Genomic DNA, 22,286 nt, shown 5'->3' with positions numbered 1-22,286 from the left:
ATATTCCTTCCTTCCCTGAAAGGTCTCGAGTCTTCAGGCGGCATAAAATCAATACCATGGTCTCGTATGTCTCAATGGACCGTGTTTAGATTTTAGTCGGTGTTCTGAAAAAGGGGTAAATGAGTCTCGGCGGTCTCGGTCGGGCCAATGTGATGGATGCAAGGATATTCAACGGTCGAGCTTCCCTTCAACGTTGACCACAGCGAATAAATCTCCTGAGCTTGTTAAGAGTTTGAGATGAGTTTTTAGTGATCGGCATGGCACTATGGAAGCTATTCATGGACCTGCGCATTAAGTGCGACCCTTGCCTACACCTCCACCGGATAGGTCGGTACGGTGGACCGCGCTGCATCCCTCGCATGCAAAACAAAATGAGGTCTCAGTTCTGTGTTCACGAGCTTGGTCTTCTGGGCTAGCGACAATATACACAAAATGTGTATTATGAGAGTCCCGGTCAACCATTCCGGCTGCAGACTGGCAGTCGAGACGTTATCCCTCTCAAGTGATAGCGCTTGACATCCACGATGCACAATGCTATTAGCAAAGCCCAGTACAAGCTTCCATCAGCTAATAGTTAGCCAGTTCAATTTCGCACCTTGCCGATAGACAGTTGAGCTTATCCATATCGAGTAGACCGCCTGCTCTGAAACTTTCGACTGCCAGACCGGGAGTTTGTATTGGGGGCCCATGTGGAAACATCCCTTGAGCCTGGATATGGACCACCCATATTACCTGTCCAGTGCGGCGGATGGCTTGGAGCTCATGCAGATCGTGATTTGTTGCGGAAATAACGAACGAAATTATCGCCTCGGAGGAACTCTGTTCCCCTGATGATCGCAGCTGCATTGCATGCGAGGAGTTGATGCAGCAGGTGGGAGCTCATAAACAACAACGAGCAGAAGTTGTATATAATCTGCAATTAATCCAGCCCTCTGGCCTTATTCCCCAGCTCCAGTCATTCATTCAATCTCGAGTCACTCTTTCAACTTCCCACTCTTCCCTGTACACATTCATTCCCAACCAAGTCATTCTTTCGAATCTTTTATTTCACAAAACGCAAACATGAAGTTCACTGGAATCGCCGTTTCTTTCGCCCTTGCTGGCGTCGTCTACTCTGCTGCCCTTCCTGCTGTCGGTCTTCCTGACATGTCCGGCCCTGAGGGAGCCATTGGAGGGCTCGAGCGTACCGCTGGTGGTATCATCACCGGCGCTGCCAAGCGCCAGCTCCAATACCTACAGCCAGTCACTGAAGGTGTGGCTAGCTCCATGAACGGCGGTACTGGTGTTGTTGGCAGTGCCGTGGGCACTGTCGAGACCACTGTCGGGGGTGCCGCCGGCACCGCTGAGAACAGCGTCACTGGCGTTCTGGGTGGTAAGCTTTCTTGTGTTCGACTAGAATCCTAGCTTACAACTAACCTGTTATCTAGCTGCTAAGCGTCAGCTTCAAAATACCGTCGAGGAGGCCGTGCGCCCTTTGAAAGATGATCTCTTGCGTCGACAGGATCCCATTCAGCCCGTCTCTGAGGCTGTTGCAAGTACCCTTAACGGCGGAACAGGTGTCGTTGGTGGTGCCGTCGGTACCGTTGAGTCCACTACTGGTGGTGTTGCTGGCACTGCTGAGAATACTGTCTCCAATGGCCTGGCTCGTACGTTTTGAAACCTCCAACTCTCATTACTCTACTAACCTCTCCCAGACGTCAAGCGTCAATTCGGCAACCTTCCTGCCACCATGCAGCAGACCGGGACCGATGTTCTCGCAGGCCTCAGCGGCAGTATGTACCTTCTCTAATAGCCTATTGGGCCCCTTTCTGACCTTATATTTAGACCCCAGCGGCATCTACGGTGCTCTCGCCAACCTCCAAATGATCGTCGCCGCCGGCAAGCTCAACCCTTCCGATATTAACGACCCTACCGGTGCTGTCCAGCGCGTCATTGCCAACCTTGCTGTCGCATAAATCCCGAAATTTTTCCTAGGGCGAAATATTTTCGCGGGGTTTAATATGCATTAAAAGGTGTCATGACTTCATTTGGTCGGCGCGATATTTACATTCTTGTTTTCATTTCTTCCATCTACCATGGGTCGATATCCCAGGTGTTTGCCTTCGAGAGACGTTGTATAATACTTTCACGAGTGCTTTTGCTATTTCTATATGACCCGTGCTCAATGAGCTGGGAAGTTACTTCTACGAGAGAATGTCTTGCCTTTTTTTCCCTCTAATTCCAAACTTGCATTGTTTATACTTATATTCAAAATAATCCGTCGTAGTAAATATCTAGTTGTCTTTCTTTCCCGGTCACAAACATATGAGGTTCCCTTCTCTATGGGTACATGGGTACACGTCTCCGCGACGGGCACGCCGGTCTTGCGGTGAGACGACCACACTCGCACCAGCAGACGTAACACCTGGTTTCCCTGGCGCAAAGGCTCATGTACGCGCGGCTTCAATTAGACACTGTCATCATACTTGTATAGTCAAAGGAAATGCTAGACTCTATTGAACGAGTACAGGATGTGCAGCTGTCAATCTAACCGCGTACCTAGTAGGCTAGTACCTAACACATCGGAATATCATCGTACTCAATCCTCGGAGCTGAAATTGATACCTTCCAGAATCCATGTTGGTATTGGGGGTGCTAGTAGTGCCAACGGTAGTACCTCTAGCCCTGGAGGGACTTCTGAGTCGGATCATTGTTCATTGGAATATATTTTGCCAGTGTGGAGTGGTGCTACTCCGTAATATATATCCGCACCATACCCTGGTAGATCAGAGTCTGCCAAGGACTCGAAGCCTCGCACTAGCACTTTTGGATACTACTTCTCGACTGATTGATTAACAGGTATATGTACCACCTAGACATCTTCGGCTACAATAATTCAATTATAATAAAATCCATCCCACAAGTTCCAAACACCATCGTAATAGTAGTAATCCTTCTCGATGCCCCAGGCCTCAGGTCTTGGCGGGCCTGGTGATCAAGATTAGACAAAATTTCTATGACTTGGTATGGAGTAATAAGTGATTCTCGGCAGTCGCCCAATAAAGGGGCAATTTTGCCGAGTGGTCTGACGCGTTCGACTCAAAGGATGAGGTCCTTATATCTGAGGTAAATGCTTCTCTTCTGAGGTATCGAATCTCTTCAGAGCGCGTCTCTTTTAGTCACGTGACTTCATCCGAGCCCATTATTGATTTCGAGTCACATGATCACGGCCCCTCGATTTGGTGAACGAAATGTTCAAGACAAGCAGATTTAACACAAGCATTCCTCTCGGTCTATCCTCAAAATTCGTCACCTCGATAAACCAACAAAACTTTGTTATTGGGCTGTATAAAGCTACGGGATCATCATGGCCGTCACTCAACTTTCTGACTCTGAATTCCCCTACTCTTTGTATGTGCCACCCCACCTTCATGGCCGCACATTGATCCACAGATGGGATACCCATGCGACATGGGCGATGCTGATACATGATTTAGAACCATCTCCCTCCCGTTGCCGACCCACCGTCTCGCATTGTCTGCTCTACAAACCCTCGAAGTCGACGCTGAATTGTCACCATTCGTACGACGCACCTTCGCCCTCGCAGCTCTCACTCCGAACGCCTCCGCCGAGCCCCAGGAGAAGAAACAGAAACAAGAACCCGAAGAGTCCAATACTGTTCTGCAGACCACATACCGCGCCACAACAAACCGTATGCTTCGTGTTGCCGTCAATGGATTCATGGAGAGTATCGGTGTTGTCCTTGGCGTGATGGCAGAGCTGGATGTTGATGTGCTTAAGGCCGAAAGGGAAGGATGAATCAAGCAAGGACACTGGCTATTCGGTATCTAAATATACCAACAACTTCAACTGGCTTGCATACATGGTGGCTGGGATTGGTCTAATTTGCCATGCAAAATGACACCAACGTGGTGTCCAGCAGCAACATTGAAAATGATTTGTGACCGAGTTGCAAGTCTTCCAGAACTGAGAGTTTCGAGTGATTTGGAAGTTGCGACTCGGCCCTCGTTGGCCATTCCTGGGATTTTTGGGGAGCTCAGGCCACGACTGGTGGAAACCCTGGACCAAGACGCCTCCTCAGAAATCGCCAAGACGGACGGAATGGAATTGAAGTGACCCAGAAGTAGTATACATACAGATCGGGGATGTCCCTCACAATGGCGTACGATTTGATCGTAGCTGCAGAATTTGGTGGACTAGAAGAAGCAGGGACTTGAGGTGGATTCTCTTCTTCAGCAGAACGCGTGGCAACACATGTTCCGAAGGGTCTACAAGCTAGGGCCAGCCTTATTTCTTTCAAAGAAGGAAATCGAGCTTCGATAGAGCTTCTAGAAAACCAGACCAGAGATACATACTGCACTCTGGTACTACATAATCCAATCAAATAGTTATGCATTGCCATTGTTATCCGCACAAAGCGTCGATCTAGACCGGATAAGCTTAATAATGGGCCATCGTATGGGATCCCATTGCTGGGTCAGGTCATTCGGTGCTTAACCCTGCTGGGTAAATGCACCGCCCTCGATGATTTTCCATCCTCCAATTAGCAAACGTCTAATTCATTCGGACCCCCCCGGCGTCAGAAAGCACCCGTCGGCTCATCACCCCTCCGGAATCTGGACCTGTGATCATTGGTAATACCTACGAGTAATTCCAAATTATTGCCTCCGCAATGGCACCTCGGCTGGTCCTACAAAACCACGGCCTGCGCGCCATTCGAGTTCAACTCCACCCTAAATTACCGCGGTTCCTCTCATATCTCCCCGCTTCCTCGTCGACGTCATTGCGATCGTGCCACCCGAGCTTCAAATCCAAATCCAAAGCCGTCACCTCCGCACTCACCCTCTCACCCTTTTCAACCCCCCTCCAACACCGTCAAATCAGAACCATGGCCGCCGCCACCACTTTCTACGACTTTGAGCCCGTCGACAGTACGTGTTCCATGTTCTTCCCCCTCGCTTTCCCCCTCTGAGCGCGCGAGTCTCAGCCGGCGCAAACAGAGATACATTAGCTAACTTGACATGATAGAGAAGGGCGAGACTTTCCCTCTCACCTCCCTCCAGGGCAAGGTCGTTCTCGTCGTGAACACCGCGTCCAAGTGCGGCTTCACCCCGCAGTTCGAGGGCCTCGAAAAGCTCTACCAGACCTTGAAGGAGCGCTACCCCGAACAATTCACCATCCTCGGATTCCCCTGCAACCAGTTCGGCAGCCAAGACCCCGGCTCCAACGATGACATCCAATCCTTTTGCCAGCTCAACTATGGCGTGACATTCCCCGTACTCGGCAAGCTCGATGTTAATGGCAACGAGGCCGCCCCCATTTTCAGTTGGTTGAAGGAGCAGCAGCCTGGCCTTATGGGCTACAAGCCCGTCAAGTGGAACTTTGAGAAGTTCCTGGTTTCTGCCGACGGAAAGGTCGTCGGTCGCTGGAGCAGTCTCACCAAGCCCGAGTCTCTGCAAGACCCTATCGAGAAGGAGATCGCGAAGGCTAAGGCGGCTGGCACTCTTGCCTCAGGAGAGCAGGCCAAGTTGTCCTAGGCGTTTGGTCGGCCTCGAGCCCTGTCTTTTATACCAACTATATACCTGTACCTACCCCTGATCTGTTTAATTATTGTACGAACTAGGCTCGTCATCTATGCAGCATGCCGCATGAATAATATCCAGTAATTCATATCTCAATCCTCGCAAATCGGTACTGATGAAGTAAATGGTCGTGCGCAACATATTAAGCTAACGCAAGCGAGACCTTCCCCTTTACGTTCTCACGAGCCGGTTCGTTTTGACTAATAATGACAGCTTTGTGATTCCACTCTATCTTGTTTAGGTCGTTGCTTTAATTTCCGCCCCCGACCCCGACCCCGGCCCCAATACTGCCCCGCTCCTCGGGTTAGGCGTGCTACGCTGTGACCAATCGGGTTAGAACTTGCGACGTTTGACGATTGTATATCATGGCCTCAAGGTTTAAACTGTATATAAGAGTGCATACGGAGGGAGGTCTTTCTCTTTCACTTGCAAGTGCTCAATTATTTCCAGTCTCAGGCCTCACTTAATTCCAGCCAACAGGTATTAATAACAACCCATAATGTGTGGAATTAGTGCTGTTCTTTCTCTTGGGAGCCATCCTGCATCTTCGAATGAGGAACACTCATTGCCCCTGGATGGTAAACTTGATGCAAGCTTGGATCTTGTTCAGCACCGTGGACCCGATGCCCGTGGTACATGGACCAGCGATAATGGCAAAGTTGGTAAGTGTTTGATATGAATTGGACTCTCGTGGACAGGGAAGATCACACTCGCACACGCACACTAAAATACTGATTTCTTTAATTTCTTTCAGCCCTCGGACATGTCAGATTATCTATCGTCGACCTTAGCCCGGAAGCAAATCAACCATTCCATGACAGCGTTGATGATGTCCATGCAATCGTGAATGGGGAGCTTTATGACGATGAATACTACCGAAATCTCCTGGGTACCGAATACGATTTCCGTAGTCGAAGTGACTGCGAGATTGTCCTGGCTCTTTATAAGCACTACGGTTTATCGTTTCTATCCCACCTCCGAGGTGAATTCGCTTTGATCTTGTGGGATGCTCGCAGAAAGGTATTCATCGGCGCGAGAGACCGATATGGAGTGAAGTCGCTCTACTATACAATCGTGAACAATCAGCTACTTGTAGCAACCGAGATGAAATGTTTTCTACCATTTGGTTGGAAACCCGAGTGGGATGTCCAAGGTCTTCGAGAGTGTGGTTGGGTGTTTGGTACTGGGACAATGTTCAAAGGGGTTCAATCGGTTTGTTGCCCCTCCATACTACCAATCCCTCAAGACTTTCTGATGATTTTCAGGTTGCTCCGGGTCATTATATATCAAGCCGCAACTTCAGTGCTATTAGAGATGCAGTCTACTGGGACGCGGAATATCCAGACAAGGTAGGCCAAAACCTTTTAAGATTTTACATGCCCTGACCGCTAATATTTATCCAGAATACTCCCGAGCTTCGCTCAGAATCTGAGATGACCGAGGGCGTGCGAAACCGTCTCATGGAAGCCATCAAAGTTCGACTTCGTGCCGACGTGCCTGTGGGGATCTATCTCAGTGGTGGAATTGATTCCTCGGCGGTCGCTGGAATGGTAGCTCACCTCGTTAAAGAGGAAGGAGCTCGAGTGGGTAACGACCAGAGTCATCTTGTTTCTCGGATGAAGTGCTTTACCGTACAGTTTGATAAAGATAGTGGAGCTGACGAGTCAGGTATGAATTCCTCCATATTTCGTTATTTCTGTCATCGGGATATTGACTTTATCAGATATTGCACAGCGTACCGCTGAGTGGCTCGGTGTCGAATTTCATCCCGTGCCTATCACCGAAGAAATTATCGCATCTAAATTTGAAGATACCATCTGGCACAGTGAAGTGCCCCTTCCCGACACAAACGGTATCGGGAGACTAGCCATGGCCGAAGCCGCGAAATCTCACGGTATCAAAGTGATATTAACAGGTTTGTCTGTTTCATGTGCACTGGCCGCTTTCTAAAAACTAAAAAATCTTGCGTCCACAGGAGAAGGATCCGACGAGCATTTTGGTGGATACAAAGAGTTGGCAAACGACTTTTTGCTTGAAAGCGATCCCTCATGGTCCCCCTCGCTGTCCGAGGCAGAGCTCGCAGAATTATCACAGCAACAATGCGGTCCCGATCATGCAGCATACCTAGCCATCAAAACTGTCAGATCGCTACCAGAGTCAACCTGTAAAATGCTCAACAACATCTCGGTTCTTACCAAACTCGCATTAGTCTCCCGCCTACCATTCGCTCCGTGGACTGAAACTTTTGCGGCGACGCACCCGGAAACCGCACAGGTAGAAGGTCTCGACGGACGAGTTCGCGACTCAATCATCAATCGCTGGCATCCACTGCATACGGCGGAGTATATTCTTACGAAAGGCCTTTTCCCCAATTTGCTGCTTCGGTATCTTGGAGATAACGTCGATATGGTCCACCATATTGAAACTAGACCCCCGTTTCTAGATCACCACCTCACTGCATATGTCAACAGCCTACCGCCTAGCTTGAAGATCAAATGTTCCTTGCCGGATAAGTCTTTGACCGAGAAGTATATCCTTCGAGAGGCGGTGCGGCCCTTCGTTACGGATGAGATCTACAAGCGGCCAAAGAAACCGTATGTTGGACCAACGAAATTTCCCGAGAACGGGCCTTTGCATCAGTTGTTCATGCGCCTGATTTCTCAAGAGAACGTAGAGGCTCTTGGGTTTTTGGACTGGAGTGCAACTGAACAGCTTGTTAGTAAGGCATTCAAGGATCAGAACCCACTGTCCTTTCGAGCTGCATTCCAAATTTGTCAAATCGTGATCATCTCGCAAAGATTTGGAGTTGCCAGAGCCAGAGCCTGAATTTTTCGAAAATGACCAGCCGACTCTGTTTTTCTATCTTTACACGTGCACCCGAGAGGGGGATGTTTGCATTCATGCACGAAGACAAAGGAGTCGCAATGCAACCGCCCAATAAGTAGCAAATTGGACCCGTCCTCATCCACAAGCTACGAATCATCTCATTTCTATCAAGTACATGTATTGAAAATTATCGTATAATCCTTTGGCACCTGGGCAAGAATCAAAAAAGAAGTCTATTATTGTCATTTTAAATATTTCTCATAGCGTAATATCTCAATGTTTTGATAATCCAGGAGCCTTCGACCTCCTAATAAAGTAAATTAGTTTGGAATTAGTCCAAGTCCATCCGCTAATCCAGCAACAATCTCGTGGAATGCCCAGGCTCCCGGGTCTGGCAGTTCTTGGCTCGATGCCTCTCCAACATATGTCGCTCGCCCGAACTTGGCCTTGAGATATCTTGTTGCTTCTGCCTTCTCTGCAGCTAAATTAACTGCAGCAACAAAGTCATTGGTCTCGGAAAATTTTGCGTCAAAGGGTAGGAGAACATCCATGACAGTTCTGTCTCCTTCCCGTGCTCCAGTGTGTGACTTTAAAGCTGTCACCGCGGATGTCAAGGCTGCGGCATAGAAATGTGATGTGGAAGGGCTTATCTTTCCCTCAGACAGGTTGGTCCTCAGAGCTGTTGCGAGAGCTGATAGTAGAACTCCAAAGATTGCACCAAGGGTTCCTCCCATGTCGTCAACGTCTTGTAAAATTGAGCGAATGACATCCAGAACATCACCAGATTGTGTGCATCCTTTATCAACTCTGAGCAAGATAGATTCGGCCAGGCCTAGAACGGCCTCACCACAGTCTCCATCGCCCATGACCATGTCCCACTGTGTCAACTTTGGCTCGGCCGAAATGGCTCTCTCGCATGCAACCCTTAAACCCTTCTCTAGTCGAGAAGAGTCGAATTTAATGCTGGCAGATGCCGCTTTCTGTCCGCTTTCTTGGGCATCGATATATTCGAGAGATATCTTCTTTTGAGAAGAAGAGGGGCGAGTTGTATTGGGCCAAGAGACGGCAGTTGTGGCGCTATCAAATTGACGAATCAAGGTAGCAACGGATTCATTCGATTGCTGAGCTGCGGTAGTAAGGTTGCATAGAGAGATCGAGAAGCCCGGTGCGTTCAGAGAGGTCTCGAATGCACCAAATAAGGCCCTGCAAGGTTTGATGTTCCAGCGTGAGTTCAACTGGATTTGGATTTCATCGGCCCGAGCAGATAGTTCAAGAACGGAAAGACCGCCATAGTTGTTGATCAACAGTCCGATTTCATCGTTTGTCGCAAACTTGGCGAATGCTCTTTCTGTGTCGGTTGCATCACACAGAAGTTTGAGGCACCGCTCGATGATCTCTTCAACCGATGGGGCGGGAGAAATGTGAAGTTGTCCAGGCTCGTTGTGGATGCCGGCGCCAATAACGACCACATTGTCTGGCACGGTCGATTGTTGATGTCTTCCTGGAACATGGCAGTGGTCGAGCGCCGAGGCAATAGTGACTGTGTGGCTATTGACGGCTTGTCCAAGCGCAAGGCATTGCTCGAAGGAGTAGCCTTCCGCGGCGGCAGCACCGATTATCTTCATTGCTACAGTCCATCAGTCGACAGTAAATATTGGACTCAAAAGGAAAAGAACTTACTGAAGACATTACCGGGGAGGCCTCTCCTTCCCATGTGGCTATTCTTGCTTCTTCCAATTGAAACATCGTCAGTCGCATGTAAAATGGCTATGTTTTCAACTAGGCCTTCGGCTTTTGCCCTTTCCGCCGCGAGGCCGAAGTGAAGACGATCACCGGTATAGTTGGTGATCAATAGAATAACCCCCTTCTTGGAGGGTGCCATTCGAATAGCAGTAATAACCTGCTTCGCACTGGGTGATGCAAAAATATCACCACATGCAACGGCCGAGATTAAACCGTCGCCGACATAGCCACTCCATGCTGGTTCGTGCCCCGATCCTCCACCACTGATGATACTCACTTTTGAATCATCATGATAGGCATTGGCAACGACTCGCTCACCATAGTTCAAACTAAGATGCTCATTTGCAGATACAAGGGCTCGCAGCCCTCTGGGAACCAATGAGTTGGCACTTGTTGAAGGAAAGTAGTGTTTGTCAGACATTGTTTAATGGCACGCCAGAATCAGCCTTTGTTGATTTTAGACTGAACAAAGGTGAAATAAATTGTGATCAGTTAAGCTTCGACTTGCAAGTTCCATGCTATTTCTAATAACTAAATTACCCACGCACAATGGAGTGTCTCGGCTTGAGGCAAAGCATCATCGTGGCTTCTCCGAGCCTGGCAACTCCGTAGGCTCATTATCACAAGTAGGAGATCCCGTGCCGAGCTGAATGAGATTCAAGACCAGACTGAATTATTATTGAGAGTCCTTTCGTCACTTGATCCGTTCTGGTCGACGGCCGCCCCACCACAGAACTACGGGCGATGGAAACCTCGTGTCGAGGTCGTTCGAAACAATCCAGCCCACTTAAGCAACGTCGGGTCTCAATCCCCATATTGAATGCTGCTTCGCCAATTCTAATATCACTCCACATGTTTGACCCTCTCATCCCCATATTTTGAACCCCGGGCTGAAAGAACGAAGCTCTCGAGAGGCCGAATGAGGCACTACCGTTGATCACCTGGGGTAGTAAGTGCCGCATTACCTTTCTTTTAAAAATACTCGATACGAGGTATTCTTTCTCTCGGCTCTAATGTAAGCCGTTTCATTTGGAAAAGAGAGCTATTGTGATGAGTAGGTAACAGCCGAGATCCAAGTCCACTGGCCTGGGTGGCTCGCGAATTTCACGATCATTCGAATCGAGGAATGTGACTTGGAGGGGCTTACATCTGAACTACAGGTCCTGGCCGAACACGAGCTTGAAGGAAATCATTGCATCTTTGGTAATTTAATATCTTGAGGTGATTCAGAATTGATAGTCCGTTCATATTGCCTGTTGCTAAATCGGAATTACTACCTCCCTTTCCCTTTTAGTGGCCCTGGTGGGATTTGCCATATCTTTTGGCCTTCCTCGAAGTCCATTCCCTCACAATATTGGACGGCCTTATGCGGTAGCACCACCCTTGGGGATCAGGTTTCGCAATGAAAGGTCGTAGACGACATCTTCGACCTTCTTAACCTGTAGGTAGAGCGGCGAGTTAGTATCTTGTTGCCGAAATAGCTCTAGTAACAACAGAGACTAACGCTGTATTTGATGCCATCGCTGCGCTTGCGTAGAATATCATTCTTCAGATTGAGAAGCTGGAATCCAGAGAAGAGGTCCTTGATGAAGTTGCCGATCTGAAGGGGACGCTCGTAGTCGCCTAGAGTTACGGAGTTCACCGCCAGGCGAGACTGTGGAGAAGTTAGACAAGATGACTCCCGACAACCGTGGGGGAAAGATACTGACCAATTCCTCAACCATGGCAATCAGGGCCAGGAGATATTCCTCGATGGTCAGGTGGAACGCATCTTGTTCCTTCAGGTTGATGGGGACTGTGACAACACAGCACCGTAAGTTTCTTTTCAAACCAAATCGATACGGAAATCATGGCAAAACGGTGTGAACATACCATCCAGGAACTTTCCCACGTCTTCGATTGTCATGAATGAAGCCGAAACTGGGCCCTTGTGCTCTGGGAGTCCACCTAGCCAAGCACACAGTTCAATCGAGGCGACCTGTATGTTCGAATTAATACCATGCAGAGATTGACAGCTTGGGGTTAGACGAACCAGATTTTGGAGTTCGCGCGACCACACCCCATTGTACTTGTAGAATGGGTGTTTATCGGCAACACTTCTCAAGCGAGCAACTTCCTCTTTCTGTGCAATAATGCTGGCGGTGGCATCGTCAAGGACGGATTGCACTATTGTTGTTATATCAGCCACGCTGGGGTCCCAGAGATCACACCAACACGCACTACCCGGGAAGGTAGGGGTGAATTAGGGGAGAATGTTAAAGAAGCAAAGTTTCGCAACAAAATCACGATCGATTCGTACGTACATTTATCACTGGGGGTCGAGTGCGCCCTGGCGAGGATAGCTTGCGTCGAGCGCCCTACAGAAATCGGTCATCAGTATCCGGTCTTGATTTGGTGGAGCCGCGCATAGCTCGATCAGCCCTTCAGTCTTGGAGTGAGGAGCTCCAGAACATCAACCCCATAGTGCTGAAAGAAACTACCTTTCCTAGCGAGCGTCTGGACAATGTCGTGCAGTTCCTGTTCACGAAGATGAGTTTCTGATGACTGTTGTGCGCAACGGCTTCAGGCTTGGCACGGAAAAAATCCGTGGACAAGCACGTCGCAGGCGCGGGTGCGGGCGACTTACATCACGAACGGTGGTCTCCTCGTCGATCTTCGTCTGGAGATCCTCGAAAATACGTTGGTCAATCATCTTCGCGGGCTGTGTGGGTGTGAAAAGTGAGATGAAGGTGACGTTAAGTTGTTGCGGCGGGTTGAGTGCGGTGTTGAAGTCGAGCGCCTTACGTCAAATTTCAGGCAAATAACCACCATGCGGGATATGCTTAGCAAGAAATATATGGATCTTTCAAGAATTCTAATTTTGTAGGCACTAAAGTGAATCTTCAAAAATTTCTCACAAGGCGCTACTGCTACGCAGAATGGATAGCATTCGAAACCCTTCCTACTCTCTACTGGGGGATATGACTTCTTTTGCGAATTATATTGAAAGTTCGGCGAACCGCTGTATAAGAAGCCTTGACTCTGGTGCAAGGGCTAGTCTGCGATTATTTTTGGGGGTGTCGTCGTAGCCATGTGAGCTGCTAATGCCAGATTTCCCTCGGCCTTCGCCATAGGCTCGCGGGGCAGCAATCGCAAAGCACAGGTATTGAGTTTTAGTTGCTCACTAGCTCATTTCTAGCGTTGTCTATCGTAAATATCATAATATGGAAGACAGCCATGAGAGAAGCACATCCAGTGCCACCGCCCTCCTAAACAAGCCTCCTTTAGTACCGCTTTCTCTAATACCGGTATCTCGTAGAGTAATCTGCAAGCCGTTAGCCTCTGAAGCACTATTGCGTAAAGAGTTGAAGAGATCGTACCCTTGGGACTGACGACGAGACCGCGACCCTTCTTCGCACCCTTGTAAATGGTCTCGATGATGTCGATCAGTTCCTGTTTATCCTCCAGCACCCAATTCAACTTGTTATTGTTTCCCGTTCCGAAATCGCACATCATATGTTTATTGCGATAAAAGAACATCATTGTCATTGTATCGTAGAGCTCATACATCTGGTTGAAATCGGGTACTTCGTCGATGTCGCACAGGTAGATAACCGCGAAGTCTGTCAAAAAGGCGCATTAGCATTCGGGTCTTCTTCTCGATAGGCAGAATCGGGTAGGTTACTCTTAACACGTTCGGCAATCTTATAGAGCAGTTCATCTTGGCGAATACCTGTTCGCGGAATATTAGCTCTTGTTGCGACCACAACACAGAGGAGGTCTCTTACAGTCCGGGTCGTGATCACGACCAAAGCGGATCACCACGAGGCGCTCCTCCTCCGATAGAATGGCCTGGTCCACGTGCCAGGCACTGCGAAGGTGAGGTAGAACAATAGAACCCATGACGGAGGGACTTTAGAATATGAGCAAGACCCGGGGGGGGGGTTCGTAGCTGAGAAAATTGGGGTGGCTTCAATTTGTTGGAGAGCTTGAGCTTATCGCGAGGCGGGACAGGCGATAAAGTCTACTCACGTGACTTTCCACGGCAGGCGCCTCACGAATTTACAAGCCATGACCTCTACGTGAGCAATCGAGCTGGCATACGGCATACGGTACACATACGTGAGGGATAAAGCTGTTCGCCTTGAGGGACATGTGCTGGTGGAAGTAGTATATGCACAATATTCAGGCTTGAAGATGCTATAACTTGGTCCGAGGGTACATACAGGTAAAATCAAGACATGACTTAACATGGCACTCACTACCCACAATGTGAGAGCTATTTACAACTAGTTGTTAAGAATTGAACAACCCGGTCTTCTCCAAGCGGTCAGACAAGCCGACGCAATTGATGAAAAAGGGTGTTCGCGTCGATCGGAGATAGTGTAAGCCCGATGACACGGTGCGGCGAGACATGCGCAAGCACAGAGGCCAAGCCGCGGGATCCAAAAATGAGAATAATCAAAGTTGTTTTCCATTGGAAAACTTTCAGAGATTAAACTGAAAAGAACAGATACTACACTTGATCTAAGCCAATTGGCAAAGAGAGCTGGAAAAGAAAAAAAAGAAGAGGAAGGTGGCGGGAGGGAGAAAGCATTTATACCTTCAGGGCAGGGCACAGGGCGGTCAGTTGGGCAATTCTGCCCCCTTAGCTTCGTTTATGCGACCCAATCAGGGCGATCTGGAAAGTGGATCCAGAATCGACAGCAGAGGTCACCTGACACAGGCCAAGACACATGCTTGCCTGCTGCCCTTGCCCTAAGTCTATCCGAAACAGGAATAGCGCACACAACGCTCCGCGGGCGCTGGCGAATTTTCATGTTGCAGGTGGGCTCCACTCGGCGAGATCTTCTCCCCATCACTCTCGACGGCGCAGGATATTCACCTCTTTGCGACCCTTTTCACCAAAGTCCAATCCATCCCCCTCACAGTCACAATGGCTCCCGCTGCTGTACGTTGAAAATATACTGCGAACCGCTTTGCTGTTCCCCCTGTGGGCATGCCTCGACGGACTCTTACTTCGCTCTCCGGCCGATACTAGATATTGAAATATCTATCTATGTCGCTGCCTCGATCTAAGCAAGATTCCTCGAGACTGCCATGGGGATTTCGACCTTATGGAGCAGTAGGCTAATTCAATCTTTCATCCAATAGACCCGTGGTCGCAAGGCCCAGAAGGTCACCCACAAGGTATGTCAACAGTTACACAATCTACAACCCAACCCATTGCGGCCCGATGATACTAACGGCACTTGCGCAGTTCATCATCAACGCTTCCCAGCCCGCTAGCGACAAGATCTTCGATGTCTCCGCTTTCGAGAAGTTCCTTCACGACCGCATCAAGGTCGAGGGCCGTGTCGGTAACCTCGGTGACCAGGTTGTCATCTCCCAGGCTGGCGATGGCAAGGTTGAGGTTGTTGCCCACATCCCCTTCTCCGGCCGCTACCTGAAGTACCTGTGAGTCCTTTCCCTCCGCGCATACGATTGCACGCCGTTCCCAGCAGCCCGCTGACCATCATTCCCTTCAGCACCAAGAAGTACCTCAAGAAGCAGCAGCTCCGTGACTGGCTCCGCGTCGTCTCCACCTCCAAGGGTGTTTACGAGCTCCGCTTCTACAACGTCGTCAACGACGAGGCTGAGGAGGATGAGGAGTAAATTCGCTCCATGGGCTTTGGATGACTAGCCCGAGAGGCTACGAAATAAAAAAAAGTTCATACCTTCCATATCTGCTCTTTCCTAGTCGTGTTCTAGCTATTGGAAACAATTGCTAGCGGAATACGTAGATTCTCGAGCTGTATATCGTGGGGCTCTATTTCCTGCTATGGCCAAGACGAAACTTGCAGAATCACATTCCTCTGTGCGTAATTCTTTAAGGTTGGCAGATCTGCCCAGGTGCAAGGCTTCCACGGACGTACCGTTATTTTACCCACCGTAGGTATTTTATACTACTTAACCTTGCTCGGCCAAGTTTTAACTGATATGGCACGACCGAGGGCGCGCCACTTTCCAATGGGATCTACTTCATTGTCTCTCGGGAGCGGGAACCTTGACAGTAGCCTTCGCAACACTATATTCAACCTCCAGGTTGGAAATAGTCATCACTTAGTAGAGTAGTAGGTAGTACCGGAATATATGTACATTAATATAAAAATTTCAATGTTATATACTACCAATATAGACGCGGATGAAGACAGTCCTTGAAAAGGCATAGGTGTTGTATCATAAGATTTGATAGCATAGTAGTATAAAAGGATCTCTTGCTTCTCTATTTGTTGCATTTAGTTGCGAAGCCCCAAGTTACCCCTCGGTGCTGTTATTTGGGGAACAGTTCAGATGGGAGGCTTTTTTCTCTTAAAACCGGCACCAGGACTAACGCTCATCCCTATATTATGTGCTTGGAGACTTTGAGTGTCTTCACCAGCTGGAGGGATCAGTTCATTATTCTCAAATTTCCATCCCTTTGCCTTAAGACGCTTCCATAATTCGCGCACTTTGACTCGCACAAGATCTCCCGTTGCGATGGAATCCTCTTTAGAATCATGGCCTTGGTTCCCTCCGGTTTGGATGTCGCGCTCAAGGAATCTGCGAGCGAGAGCCTTCAAACCAACACGTAGAGGGAGACCGCCGGCCGGGTGGGGGTAGAGAATCACCGTGTCGATGACAGTGGGGTGGATGATCCGGCAAGCATTGAGATCGTTGTCTATTGCGTGTGCGATCAATGGCGTATCCGGTTGAAGAAGGTTCAATAGAAGTTCCCGTGCCGCAGCAGGTGACTCGACAACATGCATCGATTTGGATTTCTCAGGCTGACTATCTGACGAAGCTGCGTTCGGTATCGGGGACCCGTAGGGCACAGCGGAGGCATAATGCTCAGGAAAGACGCCCGAGAAACGCGAGTTCAGATCCAACACCTCTCCCATAGGCTTGACGAGGACATCAAGCAGCTCCCGGCCTTCTGGCCAGCTGACAGCAGTGAGGCGAATGAGTTCTAGGCCCAGGGTTGTATATCCCATTTCGCAATCGAAAGAAACCGGATTCATTCGTCCTTTTTCAGGCTGAGCGGGAGTTGTTTTGAATTGAAGTACCGATGCCAGTCGTTTGGTCTCTGATACTTTGAAAACATGTGTGTTGGCCTTGGTGCATCCGGATGAGGTACCCACAGTTTCGCTGCAGCAGGGAAAGTATGTCTCCGAGGAACCGGTAACATTGTCGGTCCTCTTGCGAGGGGGATGAAATGGCCGGCTGGGATGGTAAGTACACTGGCCTCCAGACGCCAATGCCCCATCTTCGCGGCGACCGGGGAAGACTTGGAATCGCCCACCGCATCGTTCGCATTTCTCCCAGCCTTTTGAACCGGAAACGCCTTGCTTGGCTGTTTCTATGGCTGCCTCTGAAGGTGCCTTTGTGACATAGCCATACTCTTCGAGGCCGTCAAGTGAGGTTATGAGATGAGCAGCGATGGCTATTTCCTCTTTGACAGAGAGGCCGGTGTCAATGGGTGTTGAGGTTGGGGCGGCTTGGGTAGGTCCTTCGGGCTTGATCTTGTAATAGCGGGTATTCAGATGGGTCTTCACTTCATCGGTCCAATCTTCCAATTTCATTTTTGTCAATTTGACAATTCGAAGTTTGATAATGTTGGAATAAACACTGTAATGATCTCGTGCCACTTTTTCCTCCTCATCCAAGGCCATAGTCACAAGTTCATATGGATTGAGAACAAAGCACTTGTTCGATTCATCTTTGGAATTAACTAACTTCGTGTTGAGCGTGGACATAGCCCCGTGGAGTTTATCCAAAATGGCAGACCGAACGGCATGGGTAGCTGGGGCTTTGGTGAGCATACGAGGATTCAAGCTTTCCTTCCGCACTTTTCGAGGGGGGGAGCTTCTTTGACGTGTCTCCTGGAGGGGGGGCCGTGGAACTGCTGGCAGAAGCTTCATTCTTGGCGGGCCTAGATTCTGATATAGCCCGAGGTGGAGGAGATACATTTCGAAAGGCTGATAGCAGCTTAACGCCGTCGCCGCGAGTGCCTTGAGAAGGAGGTTTTGAACTCAATGTCGGCAAGGAGATTTCCGCAGGTAGCTTCGGAGATTGCTGATTTCCGAGAGAAATTGGAAGGCCCCTCTGAGCTGAGTTGACCTCGCCTAATCTTTGCTTCTTAGAGACATGCCCACTCTCGTCGCTGAGGATGGCGGCAGTGTTAGAGGGTCTGCTGGTTGTCGCTAGGGTGCGCTTATCGTGGTTGAACATGCATGTGAAGAGAGCACATTCTTGACCCCGAGGACAAGGTATTTCGGCAAATAGACCGAGTGGTTGAAACATGCTGAAAGCCACTAATCAGAATGATGACTTTCGGCCCAACCTTCTTTGGGAAAGAGGTTGGTTGAACTCAAGAGCTAACAAGAACTATCTTTCATCCTTGACGCTGCATATGATGCTGCATGTGTCCAATAGATTCCACCGCGAGGGAAAATAAACGTCTTGAAGTTTGCGTGGTGATTTGGTTCAGACCAGGAGTAGCATTATCACGGCCTGTCTGTAAGGTAGGGTCGGGCAAACAATCAGATAAACACCAGGCCCGCCGACTTCGGATGTGATTAGCGGGGATCGAATGGACAATGGAAGGTTGACGATGTGTCTTTAAGAGTGACAAATCTGGCTAGTCGCAGATATTGCGAGTCGTCATCAATGAATGAAATGGCCTGGACAGCGAAGCCACGGGCGCAGGCTGGGGGAGAAATTGCCAAGAATCAATATTGTCGCCTGAGTTATCGGGCAGTAAGGTAGCCACACATTCTCGGGGGATTGGGCAATCACAAAAGCCGCAGTTGGCGGTATGCAGTGGAGTAAAGTAAGACTGAGGCTGAGCAGGCTGGGCTGAGGCACGGAGTCGGGACCATCGGGACCCGGCGTGCTTATCTGCTCCGACGGGCTTAATCGGCGATGAAGTGCAACAAAGAGGGACATGGCATGTCTTAACTCCGGAACACGAAGTCTTTTTAACTACTTCGCCCCCCGCCCTGCCCCTACCCCTAGATTTTCCCCATGTCAAACATCTGATTTGATTTTACACAAAAATGAGCGACACATCTTTGAAAGCCGACCATCTGTGTGTTCTGGTCCATGGGTAAGCTTCTAATTCCCAACCACCGCGAATGTCGTCGGGCCGCCATCGCGCGTAAGCATGAACCAAACTGATCGCTTTGGGGGGGACAGACTGTGGGGCAATCCATCTCACTTGGATCAAGTAGCCACTGCACTCGAAGAACGACATGGCGAGAAGTTGCATATCCTTTGTGCCAAAGAAAACAGTGGCAATTTCACCTACGACGGCATCGAGTTGGGCGGCGAGCGCTTAGCGCACGAAATCGAGGACACGCTAGATACCCTGGAGAAAGAGGGCCAGAAGATTCGAAGAATTAGCGTTGTCGGCTACTCCCTTGGAGGTCTTGTCGCAAGATATGCCATTGGACTATTAGAAGCTCAAGGTTGGCTTGACAAAGTGGAGCCTGTCAACTTCACGACATTCGCCTCTCCACATGTCGGAGTGAGAGCACCGCTAAAGGGCTGGTGGGGCAAGTTCTGGAATGTGATGGGAGCTCGCACAGTCTCTATGTCTGGCCAGCAATTATTCATGGTTGACTCTTTCCGTGATACTGGTCGACCACTCCTGAGCGTCCTCGCAGACCCAGAGAGCATTTTCATCAAAGGCTTGAAAAAGTTCCAGAACCGTTCTACCTATGGCAACATTCTAAACGACCGAACGACCGCATTCTATACGACGACCCTCTCCAAAGTGGATCCTTTCCAGGATCTCGACAATATCAATATCAATTACGTTGATGGCTATGAGCAAGTTATTATCGATCCTAACGACTACCTACTACCTTCGGTATCGAGTGATTCGGACTCTGTGACTGCGACAACATGCGATAGACACAAAGCATTTATGAGGGATGCGCCTTTCTGGATGCTCGTTCTCGTTCTGATCGGGCCCGCCTCAACATTATTCCTTGCCAACTCTGCCATACAAACCTTTCGCAGTCAGCGAAGAATAAAATTGCACGCGGAAGGAGATAATGGGCTACGCTTCGGAAGATACAAGATACCTTTGCTCATACGTGATGCTCAAAGCGCCCTTGAAGAGGTCTTTGAGCATGCAAATGCCCACCAGGAGCCAGCTTATCTCTCGAGCACCGAATCCGATATGTCTGATCTATCCGAGAGCAAAGGACAAAGATTTTCAAAGTCAGGCAAACGGAGCAGGTCACCATTTGGCTCAATTTCGTCTAAGAAGACCCACCGTGCCAGCGTTGAACACACGCATCATCATCCAAAACTCGCCTTGACACCTGAACAATTTGCTATCATCGATAATTTGAATGATGTGGGCTTCACCAAATACCCCGTCTACATTCACAACCACCGGCATACCCACGCAGCGATTATTGTTCGCTCACCAAAAGACGGCTTCTACGAGGGCAAAATCGTTATGAAGCATTGGCTGGATCAAGGATTCGTCATCTAATCTGATATTTTGTGTCTTAATCGAAGTTATTAGCGGGTCCAACGCCAACCATGCGGTTTTCACCAATGTTTCATGGAAGTTAATATTGCATATCGCATACTCAGAACGTTTTAGATAGATAGTATCTAATACCAGTAGATACAAAATAATTTACATTCATGTTTAATATCAAGGACCCAGTCTATTTCTTCTCAGGAACTTCGTACGAGACCCTGCTAATCCCTTTTTGCCGACTGACTTTGCGAATAGTTATAGGCCCAGCCAAACTGGCCCGGTCGACATGGGTACCACCGCAAGGATTCTGATCAAGTCCACCAATACTTGCGACCCGAATTGGACCTTCGCGATTTTTCCCACGGCCCTCTAGATCGGAACCATCTTCTACCCATGAGATGAGAATGGGCAGATCCTGATTTACCAGCTCGTCCACCTTTGCCTGAATCAGCGGCTTTTGCTCATTATACAGCAAGCCTTCGTACTCCATGCAGGCTTCTCCAGGGGCATGATTGGCCTTGACCTTTTTCATATCGGGAAAGAGAAGCTCCATCGCTAGCCCGACGATGTGGCCTCCCGTATGCAGGCGAGAATGATAATCTCGGCGATCGCCATCGACATTCTGAATAACACGCTGGCCTTCAACAAAGAAGGTATCGGTATTGACGGGCTTCCCGAAGTGCAGGATTCTTCCATCCTGTGTTTTGCGGACTAGAAACACGTCGAACGTCGGCTCCTGGTCCTCCAGAGCAAGAGTGCCCGTATCGCTAGGCTGTCCGCCCCCACGCGGATACAAGATTGTCTGGCGCATAACTATAGCTGAATCCTCTGGGGAGAGAGATTTGGCTAGACATTTTTCATTTTCTGAGAGCGACGAAATCGATTGAAAGGATACCACCTCCGTAGTCAGAGTTCTCAGAGAGGCATCGTGGAGGTATACTGCCTCTGTGCATTGAGCCTAGTCTAATTAGGAGTTGAAATTCCCCACCAGATAGTGCGCGACATACCATTATTGACCGATGAGAACTGAGATGGCTGCGTGATATTTGTTTTCAACCTTGAAGAAAATCTACCCACCCAGGGGGTCATTCTCCCCCGCGGTGGGTCGATGTCATCTCAAGGGCGGAGTTACCGCCCGGAATATCAGGCTCAAATATCTACCGTATCGAGTCGATACGAAGACTTGCTAAATAATTCTATCAGTCCTGTACTCTGTTATTTCCTGGACAAGGTAGACGTACACAGATGTAAACTTCGGTTGACGTTAGTTCGCTATGGTATCCAATGGATGCACAGCAGACAATGGACTGACGAAATGTGTCACGTTTATCTGAAAAAGTTACACCTAATATAACAGATCCAGAAGTGATAATAGGTGACACGTAATTCCTTCCCAAATATCCAGGAATGTAACTTAGATCCCGCGACTGCCGCGACTCCACCCCCAGATTTGATCCCCGCATATACATACCCTGTAACCCAAGAGCACATGAAGCGAGGGGATGATCTCGAATCAGACATCAACATTATCACTTCTCCCCGGGCTGCCTAATCCGTCACTTCCGTGACCTCGTACTGCCATGTGGACCACCGCTATGGGACTTGTTTGATTTGCTCACGCTTTCGAATTCAAA

The 22,286-nt window shown here is 49.1% G+C and overlaps 11 protein-coding genes across 11 annotated transcripts; 6 read left to right on the top strand and 5 right to left on the bottom strand.

Annotated features, from left to right (window-relative positions):
• Positions 1-1,062: 1,062 nt before the first annotated feature.
• On the top strand, positions 1,063-1,955 carry N7481_004051 (uncharacterized protein; the record flags this gene model as incomplete). Its single annotated transcript, XM_057263270.1, has 4 exons — positions 1,063-1,372; positions 1,428-1,646; positions 1,695-1,772; positions 1,825-1,955. The coding sequence occupies 4 exons, from the start codon at positions 1,063-1,065 to the stop codon at positions 1,953-1,955; spliced, it is 738 nt and encodes a 245-aa protein (XP_057124931.1).
• A 1,391-nt stretch (positions 1,956-3,346) lies between these two features.
• On the top strand, positions 3,347-3,798 carry N7481_004050 (CTAG/PCC1 family protein; the record flags this gene model as incomplete). The annotated part of the gene is made up of 2 exons (XM_057263269.1): positions 3,347-3,390; positions 3,477-3,798. 2 exons carry the CDS (start codon positions 3,347-3,349, stop codon positions 3,796-3,798), a joined length of 366 nt encoding a protein of 121 aa, XP_057124930.1.
• Positions 3,799-4,672: 874 nt separating this feature from the next.
• N7481_004049 (glutathione peroxidase) lies at positions 4,673-5,537 on the top strand (the record flags this gene model as incomplete). Its single annotated transcript, XM_057263268.1, has 2 exons — positions 4,673-4,931; positions 5,029-5,537. 2 exons carry the CDS (start codon positions 4,673-4,675, stop codon positions 5,535-5,537), a joined length of 768 nt encoding a protein of 255 aa, XP_057124929.1.
• A 544-nt stretch (positions 5,538-6,081) lies between these two features.
• On the top strand, positions 6,082-8,408 carry N7481_004048 (asparagine synthetase B family protein; the record flags this gene model as incomplete). The annotated part of the gene is made up of 6 exons (XM_057263267.1): positions 6,082-6,244; positions 6,337-6,794; positions 6,848-6,931; positions 6,986-7,250; positions 7,306-7,497; positions 7,558-8,408. The coding sequence occupies 6 exons, from the start codon at positions 6,082-6,084 to the stop codon at positions 8,406-8,408; spliced, it is 2,013 nt and encodes a 670-aa protein (XP_057124928.1).
• Positions 8,409-8,728: 320 nt separating this feature from the next.
• Positions 8,729-10,572, bottom strand: N7481_004047 (uncharacterized protein; the record flags this gene model as incomplete). Its single annotated transcript, XM_057263266.1, has 2 exons — positions 8,729-10,035; positions 10,089-10,572. The coding sequence occupies 2 exons, from the start codon at positions 10,570-10,572 to the stop codon at positions 8,729-8,731; spliced, it is 1,791 nt and encodes a 596-aa protein (XP_057124927.1).
• A 943-nt stretch (positions 10,573-11,515) lies between these two features.
• Positions 11,516-12,843, bottom strand: N7481_004046 (translin; the record flags this gene model as incomplete). Its single annotated transcript, XM_057263265.1, has 8 exons — positions 11,516-11,590; positions 11,656-11,805; positions 11,861-11,946; positions 12,024-12,129; positions 12,184-12,317; positions 12,455-12,508; positions 12,632-12,668; positions 12,778-12,843. 8 exons carry the CDS (start codon positions 12,841-12,843, stop codon positions 11,516-11,518), a joined length of 708 nt encoding a protein of 235 aa, XP_057124926.1.
• A 586-nt stretch (positions 12,844-13,429) lies between these two features.
• Positions 13,430-14,033, bottom strand: N7481_004045 (DIM1 family thioredoxin-like protein; the record flags this gene model as incomplete). The annotated part of the gene is made up of 4 exons (XM_057263264.1): positions 13,430-13,455; positions 13,511-13,753; positions 13,816-13,863; positions 13,919-14,033. The coding sequence occupies 4 exons, from the start codon at positions 14,031-14,033 to the stop codon at positions 13,430-13,432; spliced, it is 432 nt and encodes a 143-aa protein (XP_057124925.1).
• A 946-nt stretch (positions 14,034-14,979) lies between these two features.
• On the top strand, positions 14,980-15,806 carry N7481_004044 (60S ribosomal protein eL22). The gene is made up of 4 exons (XM_057263263.1): positions 14,980-15,081; positions 15,285-15,320; positions 15,391-15,587; positions 15,659-15,806. The coding sequence occupies exons 1-4, from the start codon at positions 15,067-15,069 to the stop codon at positions 15,783-15,785; spliced, it is 375 nt and encodes a 124-aa protein (XP_057124924.1). The 5' UTR covers positions 14,980-15,066; the 3' UTR covers positions 15,786-15,806.
• A 653-nt stretch (positions 15,807-16,459) lies between these two features.
• Positions 16,460-18,452, bottom strand: rex3 (putative RNA exonuclease Rex3; the record flags this gene model as incomplete). Its single annotated transcript, XM_057263262.1, has 2 exons — positions 16,460-17,997; positions 18,053-18,452. The coding sequence occupies 2 exons, from the start codon at positions 18,450-18,452 to the stop codon at positions 16,460-16,462; spliced, it is 1,938 nt and encodes a 645-aa protein (XP_057124923.1).
• A 755-nt stretch (positions 18,453-19,207) lies between these two features.
• On the top strand, positions 19,208-20,658 carry N7481_004042 (lipase ROG1 family protein; the record flags this gene model as incomplete). The annotated part of the gene is made up of 2 exons (XM_057263261.1): positions 19,208-19,257; positions 19,347-20,658. The coding sequence occupies 2 exons, from the start codon at positions 19,208-19,210 to the stop codon at positions 20,656-20,658; spliced, it is 1,362 nt and encodes a 453-aa protein (XP_057124922.1).
• Positions 20,659-20,839: 181 nt separating this feature from the next.
• N7481_004041 (uncharacterized protein) lies at positions 20,840-21,662 on the bottom strand (the record flags this gene model as incomplete). The annotated part of the gene is made up of 2 exons (XM_057263260.1): positions 20,840-21,610; positions 21,660-21,662. 2 exons carry the CDS (start codon positions 21,660-21,662, stop codon positions 20,840-20,842), a joined length of 774 nt encoding a protein of 257 aa, XP_057124921.1.
• Positions 21,663-22,286: the final 624 nt, after the last annotated feature.

Source organism: Penicillium waksmanii (assembly GCF_028829765.1).
Source record: "Penicillium waksmanii strain IBT 27052 chromosome Unknown utg000004l:1.0-5674109.0:1.0-5678898.0, whole genome shotgun sequence".
NCBI lineage: Eukaryota > Fungi > Ascomycota > Eurotiomycetes > Eurotiales > Aspergillaceae > Penicillium > Penicillium waksmanii.
Note: the sequence above shows the minus strand (reverse complement) of the source record. Positions and strands in the feature narration are given on the sequence as shown.

What these genes read in the sequence shown, in the direction of transcription:
- N7481_004044 (XM_057263263.1), top strand. An exon ending in CCCAGAAGGTCACCCACAAG is followed by an intron (nt 15,321 to 15,390) that starts GTATGTCAACAG and finishes GCACTTGCGCAG; the next exon opens with TTCATCATCAACGCTTCCCA. An exon ending in GGCCGCTACCTGAAGTACCT is followed by an intron (nt 15,588 to 15,658) that starts GTGAGTCCTTTC and finishes CATTCCCTTCAG; the next exon opens with CACCAAGAAGTACCTCAAGA.